Source organism: Juglans regia, chromosome 13, assembly GCF_001411555.2.
Source record: "Juglans regia cultivar Chandler chromosome 13, Walnut 2.0, whole genome shotgun sequence".
In the NCBI taxonomy this organism is placed as follows: domain Eukaryota; kingdom Viridiplantae; phylum Streptophyta; class Magnoliopsida; order Fagales; family Juglandaceae; genus Juglans; species Juglans regia.
In genome coordinates, this window is record NC_049913.1 from 32437389 (window position 1) to 32446666 (window position 9278).

At 39.3% G+C, this 9278-nt stretch overlaps 1 protein-coding gene across 1 annotated transcript; it reads left to right on the forward strand.

Annotated features, from left to right (window-relative positions):
* The first annotated feature begins 3415 nt into the window (after window positions 1-3415).
* On the forward strand, window positions 3416-7690 carry LOC118344244. Its single transcript, XM_035684387.1, has 7 exons — window positions 3416-4733; window positions 4970-5523; window positions 5635-5647; window positions 5731-6088; window positions 6931-6991; window positions 7073-7192; window positions 7529-7690. The coding sequence occupies exons 1-7, from the start codon at window positions 3416-3418 to the stop codon at window positions 7688-7690; spliced, it is 2586 nt and encodes an 861-aa protein (XP_035540280.1).
* Window positions 7691-9278: the final 1588 nt, after the last annotated feature.

The window sequence follows — 9278 nt, forward strand, 5'->3', positions numbered from 1 at the left end:
AAACTTGCTTAAACAAAACTTGACAGATGCTCAACATAGAATGAGATCTTATGTGGATAGATAGAGAACTGAAAGTGTATTTGAAAAGGGGGACTGGGTTTACTTGAAGCTACAACCATATCGTCAAAAGACCCTAGCTTTGAGGCGGAATTTGAAGCTATCACCCAGGTTCTATAGGCCTTTCCAGGTGGAGGAAAGGATCGGCTCTGTGGCCTATCGTCTAAAGCTACCAGAGTCTTCGAAAATACATCCCACATTTCACGTGTCTTGTCTAAAGAAGAAGTTGGGATCACAGACCCCAATCCTCCAGAATCTCCTTCCCACCGATTCCTCTGGTGAGATTCAACCAGAACCGGAACTGATTTTGGATAGGAAGATGAAGAAACAGTGAGATAGAGCAGTAACTGAGGTGTTGGTGAAGTGGAATTGGCTACCGACGGAAGAGAGTAGCTGGGAGATCTTGTGGAAGCTTCGAAACCTTTACCCACACCTTGTGGGCAAGGTTCTTTGAAGAGGAAGGGAATGTTAGGGTTCCGACATGAAGATGAGATCAAAGAGGAGTTGAAGTTGAGAAGATTGTCGAAGTAGAGAAGTACAAGGAGTTTGAAGAAGGAACAACGACGTCGTGCGAAGGAAAATAAAGTAATCTGTTGTTATGAATTAATAGAGGCAGTAAATGTCTGGGTGCTGTGCACCGTTTCTTATTGTTTAAGTTGGGTGCCACGCACCGTTTTGTAGTAGAGTCCTTTCAATAGTCTGTAAACGCACCGTTTGGTATTTAATCCAAATGATGCGTGCGTCTATCACATGGGTTTTATACTGTCAAGGTCAACTTAGTTATTCTCAATTTTGTTTGGAAAAGAGAGCATCTTAAAGTACGAAAGGGGTGAGTGGGAGAGAATGAACAATCTGGAGAAGGAATTACTCTGTAGTGGTTATTTCATCTTCGAGGTTAGGGAGCCCTCGAAGTTACTCCCGTAGCAATTCCTTGTCATTTTCCTTTCTAGCATTTCTTCATACACCTTGCATGCACTCTGCTTTATCCTTACAAAAACCATATTCCATTTCCACCATCTAACCAATGCACAACAACACGCAACAAGCCTAATATCCACCACTATTCAGCACACAAACAAGCCTAATATCCACAACTATCCAAAGTCTTAACTCCTAATCCCTAATTTCTCTTCTAGCCTAAGCCAGACACCTTTTGGCTGCCCTCCACCTCCCGCCACAAGAAACAGCTCGTTGAGTCGATGCACTTTGATTGCTCAAGCCAGATGAACTTTTGTAGGCGCCCAGTCCGAGACAAATCCATGCCCCCGCATAGAAAAATCCTAGTACACCTCGTCTGGTTATCAGGTTTTAAACTCGGAACCCAGTACCAGTTTTTTTTGGGTTTGGACATTATGATTTTTTTTTTGTTCCTTTCTAGCAACTAAATGGACAAAACTCAAAAGAAAAATGCACATTGTGTCCAATCATTCATCCATTTTTGGGTTTTTTTTTACTCTATTCTCCACGTGGCTTTTTATTGGTGGTCAAGGAACATGTAGACTTTAATTTAAAAAATTAAATAAATAGAGTTTGAATGCTACATCAACATTTTTTTTATAAAAAAATATTCATAACATGTAATCTTTGATATAAATATATATATATATATATATATATATATAAAGAAGAAGAAGAAAAAAACCTGTTTCAATCCAGGTTTCGGCCCGGTTTTGACCTTGGTCCGGGTATACCTAGGTTCCCAAGCCGAAACCAGGATGAACAGTACTACACTTTTGAACATATGTCCGAAACACAACAAATTCCAAGGGAGTTTCAAACACAAATGAATACTAGTGTAGATTTCAAATTAAAGTAATTAATATAACGAACAAATTTATTTCTAAGTTAATAAATTTATTTATTTATTAACGAGCACATTGTTCAAACCAAAAACGATAAATAACTAAGTTCGTGCAAAATAAGACAAATTTAGGAACATTGTGGGTAACTATAGTGTTTCTGAGATTCAAATTTATATTTATAATAAAAGTGACCCTACTTAGTAGAAATTCTTAGTGTGTAATTTGTGCGGTCTTTAATGGTCTTCGTAGTGTTCTGGGGTAATTTTGCTGTAATATTTGCTATCCTTATCATATCGTCCAATGAGTTTTCAAGTGTGTTCTCTTTACCAAGCCCTCGGTTTTGATGTTGTGTGACTTGTTTGGAAGTCTCTCTTTTGTTAGAGCTATGCTACACATCATCTTACACTACACATCATACATGTTCCTTGAGCCTTGGGGTTAGACTTTGAGTATTTCTATTATTATTTTTTATCTTCTCCAGGTAGTCGACTATTTCTTCAACTCCAACATACTCGAAATTGTGCAGAAGTTGAAAGAGGAGAAGGCAGCTGAGATGCTGGAGAGATTCAAAGAAGCTGGTTATTAACTTTAAAGTGGCAGGAGAACAATGTGCCCACGTATTGCTTTTAGATCAAGCTTATAGTTTCTTTTTTCTTTTTACAATAGTTATAGCCAATTAACTAGTGGAGTGCTCACATAGTGGCCTTCAAGAGCAAAAGTGCTCGCCGAGGTAGCCATTCTCTAATACCGCTAATGGAACCAGGATCTCTTTAAGATGAAAAGTGATAAATTGTGATCCACTTAGGGCGGAAACAAACCACAAGTTTTATATTCTTTTTGATCATTCAAAATAAACTACAGACTCTAGTATTTATAGCCACGCACTTGATGGAATCAGTATCTTACTACGATGAAAAGTCATAAATTGTAATGCACTTAGGGCTAGAACAAACCACAAGTTTTATATTCTTTCTGATGATTGAAAATAAACTACAGACCCTAGTATTTATAACCATGCACTCCTGACCATGTACGGAAACCTACTCCTATTCTAATATAAATAACAATCCTACTCTTATTCTAATTAGAATAACAATAACAATCATAATTGACATGAACTAGTTTAAAGCAATAAAACAACTGACAGTCATAATAATTCTTCTGACTTTAATTAAATAATAACTCTTCTCATTCTAATTAAATAATAGCTCTTTCTTGAATAAAACACAACTTCAACCCACTTCATGTCTTACTCCATTGCAGCTTCTCCACTTCGTAGTAGACTTCCAAGTTCCATTTTCATTAGCAAAGTTTTCCACCCCGACTAAGCACCATAACAAGCAAAAGTACTGCTCACCACCCTAGAATGAAGCACAATGAAACCAAGCATAATCAAAATTGCCAATAAGGCCCTAAATTTTTTAGGTCGGTTTGAGTCCGAGTCTTCTCCAAGAATGCTCCAAGATTTTCAAGTTTGATTTTGGAGTTTTGTTCTAGATTAGTCAGTCTATTACGTGCATGGATGGTTCCGGGGGCTGCCAGCCCCCCCCCCCCCCATGTCGCATGCAAAGACACGCACGTTTGCCGAATTGGTTTCCCAGGTTCCTCAGGCTCTCCCTGAGGTCTCGATACCATTCAGGCCTCCAAAATGTGTTGAAGGTGAGTTCTTTGTGCAATTTACTAAGGAGGAGTTGGATCGTTCGGCTGTTCCTTTTCGGTTCTCTATGGTTTTAAAATTCTTAAGACAAAGACCTTCTTTGGATCGCATCAGAGGGTTCATTCATAGCAGATGGGGATTAACGAATCAGCCAGTCGTTTCAGCTATGCGGAAGGCTCGGAATGTCTTTGTGCGATTTTCAGATGAAGATGATTTCTTGAAATCATTGTCCCGTGAAAGCTGTGATATTGAAGGGGTTGCTTATAGACCCTTTCAATGGTCTACTGATTTTACTGAAGATGACGAACCATCATTGGTTCCAGTTTGGATCATGTTGCCCGGATTACCTCCAAATCTTTATCAAGAAGCGTTCTTGCGGAATATAGTTGCACCGATTGGAATCTTTTTAAGGAGAGATAATGCGACACGCTGTGCAACTCGTACCGATGGTGCAAGGGTGTGTGTTCTAATGAATATCGATCATGAGCTGATTCATTCCATTTGGATTGGGACACCGAGACATCCTACAAGGATTTTCCAAGAAATTGAGTATGAAACACTGCCTGCATTTTGTTCCGTGTGCAAGGTGCAAGGGCATAACGTAAAGACATGTAAGGCAAACAAGAAAGAAGGAAAGAGCAGCAAGAGTTTGAAGGTGATTAAGTCAAGTAAAGTCTGGGTGCCAAAAGATAAAGAAGATGATGCGAAGACTACAGATCATTCGGAGAAAACCACAGAGTCCCCTGTTTTGGCATTGGAAGATGTTGAGATTGAGGTGCCGGTCTTGGATGGTGGCAAGGATGTAGGGAAGTCGAAGTTGGGGTCTGAGAGTGTTATCGAAGAAATGGAGGCCCCCGAGCAGAGGTTGATCTGTGGAGAGGCTAGCGGGACTTTACCAGCGGAGGAGTTGGTCTTTTTACCAATAATAACTCAGGAGCTATCTGCTGGAGTTGGTGGCCATTTAGAACCCAGAAGGGAGGAATTCATCGAGCCAATTCCAGTAGTGGATGTTGCTGTGCAGAAAGACGATGCTGTAGTGGGTGGCCAATTAGAACCAAGAAGGGTGGAATTCATCGAGACATCATCTGTAGCGGAGGATGCTGTGCAGCTAGAGTCCAGAATTGACGTGGTGTCAAGCGGGAATATCCCAGTAGCAGAAGGAGAGGTGCAGATAGACACGGTAGATTTGCAGATGGAGTCCAAATCTGAGGATGAAGGTAAGTATCACCACCCAGGTAAACAAAAAGATGATTTTTCTGATTCTGATTTAGTAGTTAGGAAGTCTCCAAGTAAGCGTTTGTTACGTAGGTCCTATAGGGTTCCTAGCAAGCCCTCTAAGTAGAATCCTTGATTAATAAATTGTTATTTTGGAACATCCGTGGCCTTGGTACCTCGAGGAAACGTTTGAGGGGGCTTGTACGTGAGCTGCAGCCTATTATTCTTTTTATTGCAGAACCGTTTAGGGATGATTCTCAGTTGAATTATTGGAAGACGTTTCTTGAATTTGATGAGTGTCTTTCTAATGCAAATCAGGATGGTAAGCTTTGGTGTTTTTGGAAGGCTGGTTTGAAGGTGGAGGTTATGGGTGTTTCGGATCAGCACCTTACTATGCTTATTAACTCTAGCTTATTGATCTCTTCGGTTTATGCAAAGTGTCGGTTTTTAGATCGAAGGCCTTTGTGGTCTAATTTACTTGGTGTTAATAATTTACAGTTTCCTCATGTGATTATTGGGGATTTTAATGTCATTTGTAATGATAATGAAAGAAGAGGGGGAAATCCTAGGATGCTTATTGCTATGGAGGATTTTTGTTCCTTTATTGATGATGGCAGATTTGTTGAGATGCCTTTTTCAGGTAATGGCTTTTCTTGGTGCAACGGTCGATTAGGAATGGCGCGTTCATGGGCTAGACTGGATAGAGCTTTATGTAATTCCAAGTTTAAGGATCTTTATCCGTCGGGTAGAATTCAATATCTTCCTAGGAGGACTTCAGATCACTCCCCTATGGTATTGGGTCACTTGGTTTCATCTGCTAGGTATGGTCAAACCTCTTTTAAATTTCAATATATGTGGACTAATCATGAAGATTTTTGGAGATGTGTTTCTAGTTCTTGGCAGGTGGAGGTTAATGGTACGGGTTTGTGGAAGCTAGCTGCTAAATTGAAGAGGTTAAAATTGGTTCTTAAATCTTGGAACAAGTGTTTGGCTGGACAGGAAAGCATATTAAAGAGTTAGAAGCTAAAGTGGAGGAAGGTGAATTAAGACTTCAAGAATGTTACTCAGAGGATGTAGAAGCTGATGTTTTAGCGAACAAGGTTGAGCTTGATGTCTGGTTACAAAGGGAAGAGTCTCGTATTGCTCAACAAGTTAAACAAAAGTGGGTATCGCAAGGTGAGGTTTCGACTGCTTTCTTTAAAGCTTTGCAGAATAACAAACATAATATGGTAGTAGAAATGAAGCTCTCTGATGGCAGAGTGCTTAACTCGCCTGAAGATATCCATGAGGCTGCGTCTGTTTATTTTGAGGATTTCCTCAAAGCTAAAGCAACCAGTTCTGTGCCAGATCTGGTTGGGTTAATTTTTTAGGAAGTTTCGGAGGAGGAAAATCAATTTTTTGGTAGTATTCCGTCGGTTGGGGAAGTAAAAGATGCACTTTTTTCTATTCCGGTGGATAGTAGTCCGGGGCCGGATGGATTTGGCTCGGGTTTTTTTCAGCATTGTTGGTCCTTGGTGTATCAAGATTTATTGGAAGCAGTTAGTGATTTTTTTGGCGGGGCTGTCTTACCAAGGTTTTACTCTGCCTCTTTTATTGTCTTAATTCCTAAAGTTCAGAATCCTACGTCGTTTGGGAATTTTAGGCCCATTAGTCTGTGTTCAGTGGTCTATAAAATTTGTTCTAAAATTTTAGTGAACAGATTTACTTCAGTTTTCAGTAGGATTATTTCTATGGAACAGGGTGCTTTCTTGCCTGGTAGAAGTATTTTTGAAAATATTAGTCTTACTCAGGAGCTTATTCATGATATAAACAAGCCTATTAGAGGAGGTAATATTATGATGAAAATTGATTTTGCAAAAGCTTATGACACTATTGACTGGGGTTTTTAAGTCATATTTTGAAAGCTTTTGGGTTTTCCTCGAAGGTTTGTCATTTGTTAGCTCAATGTGTTACTACACCTTGGTATTCTGTGGTTATGAATGGTGTCGCCAAAGGTTTTTTCAAGGGTGGACGTGGTCTCCGTCAAGGAGATCCTCTATCTCCTTACTTGTTCATTTTGGTAGAAGAAGTTCTCTCTCGATTGTTAAAAAATAAATTTGAAATGGGGAGAATTAAAAGTTTTTCTCATCCTAGGCATGGTCCTGTTATTTCTCATCTTTTATATGCTGATGACATGGTAATTTTTGCTAATGGAGGAAGGTCTTCAGTTTCGGAAATTGTCGAAGTTCTTCGTATTTATGCTGAGTGGTCTGGTCAACAGGTAAATAGTGCCAAGTCTTCAATCTTCTTTTCTAAAAGAATTAATTATGTTAGACGTAGACACCTTTTATTGAATACACAGTTCACGGAAGGGGTGTTCCCGGTCAAGTACTTAGGGGTGCCTATTGTTTCAAGTAGATTGAAGTTAATTCATTTTCAGGATGTTATTCAAAAAATTCGAAAGAAGATTGAAGGTTGGAAGGTGAGTTTTCTCTCCACAGGGGCGAGAGTCATTTTATTAAAGCATGTGTTGTCGAGTATGCCAATTCATTTGTTATCTGTGATGCAGGTTCCGAAATTAGTGTTGCTTCAGTTTAATAAATTATTTAGCACTTTTTTTTGGGGCTCATTTAATGGGAATCCCAAGAGGAAATGGATTAAATGGGACAAATTATGCAAACCTGTTGATGAAGGAGGGGTTGGTTTGAGAAGTTTTGTTGATGTGCAAAGATCTTTGCATCTTAAATTTGCCTGGAATTTGTTAAGTTCAGATTCTTTATGGAAAAGGATTTTTTGTGCTAAATACTTGCATGGTCAGCATCCGATTGAGCTTAATCCATCGAGAGGCTTTAGGTTTTGGAAAGCTATTGTAAAAGAAATTCCTGTTGTTCTTTCACGTTCCAGGTGGAAGATTAGGGAGGGGAACGTGTCGTTCTGGAGAGACAATTGGCTAAATTCTGGTCCACTTATGGAGCAGTAACGATGGTGGGTGATCCGGAATTGAAGGTGAAAGATTGTATGATTAATAATAATTGGGATATGGAGCAACTTGAGCAGCTAGTAGGGTCTGATAAAATGGAGGATATTGTCAATGAAGTTAGTAGTAGGAGGAATGGTAAGGATCAGCTTATTTGGTTGGAAAATTCGGATGGGTCTTTCACGACCAAAACTGCCTGGTCTTTTGTTCGGATTTGTAATCCTAATTGTCAATGGTCGGATTGGATTTGGAATTCAGCTTTACCTAAGAAGTTTTCTGTGCTTATGTGGAAGGCCATAAACTCATGCCTTGCAGTGGATGATCGTATAAGGAGAATTGGTGTGCCATTAGCCTCGAAATGTGAATGTTGTAGGGACAGGGCCATAGAGGATATTAATCATGTGTTATATAGTGGTAATATTGCTAAGGCTATTTGGAAGTTTAGTTCTAATATTTTGGGTATTCCATTTGTCCCGAATCGGTCTTGGAGGGCAACTGTTGAGGCATGGTTCCGTAGAGCTTCGAAGTCCTCTCAGTTAGGTATTCTTATGGGAGTTATTCCTGTCATTATCACTTGGAATTTATGGATATGGAGATGTACAGCGAGAATGGAAGGTAGGAAGGAGAAGGTTCAGGTTTTATGGAGATTGATAAAGTATTGGATTAATTGGGTGGGTATTAAGATTCATAAGGATTCCCGGCTTGTGGATAAGGATGTAAAGATATTGAAGTCTTTGAATCTTTCTATTAATTTTAAAAAAAGAGGGGTTTCTATGGCAGTTAGATGGGAGAGACCGAAGAAAGATTGGTTTAAACTGAATGTGGACGGAAGTAGTATTAATAACCCTGGTATTTTGGGTGCAGGAAGAGTAGTAAGAAATGAGTTTGGGAAGATGGTTTTTGCGTTTGCTGAATCCATTGGGAGTGGTAGTAATAATCTTGCGGAAGTTATTGCCTTGAGAAGAGGGATTGAACATTGTAAACATTTGGGGATTAATAATATTAATATTGAGATGGACTCGTTTTTGGTTGTTAATTGGGTTCAGGACAGAAGATGTACTCTCTGGTACCTAGAGGATTTTTGGGAAGATATTATGAATATGTTGGCAGAGATGAATTTCTCTATTAAGCATATTTATAGGGAAGGTAATAAGGCTGCAGATTTTTTGGCTCGATTGGGTAGTAATGGGGTCTCTCATGAGTGGTTAGGGCAGACGGATGTTCCTCATCTATTAAGAGGTATTCTTAGAACTGATTCTTGTGGTTTGGCTTATCTCAAGTAGTGTGGTTGTATTTAGGATTGAGTGTTAGTTCTCTTATGTTCTTAATATTCCTTTATATTGTTTATTTGAGTTTTGAGTTGGTGTCTGGTGCTTGGGGCTTATTTGGTCTTTCTTATTATTGTAAAGTCCCGAGTACTTATGTTTGTTACCACGGTATTCCTCCGCCACAAGTGAGGGCTTATTAATAAAATTGGGTGGGGATCACTATTGGACAGGTGATTTCTCACTCTTAGATTAAAAAAAAAAAAAAAGAAGCACAATGTTCCTTACCTCCATAAGCACCAAGAAGGAGCATGAAGCTCCCCACC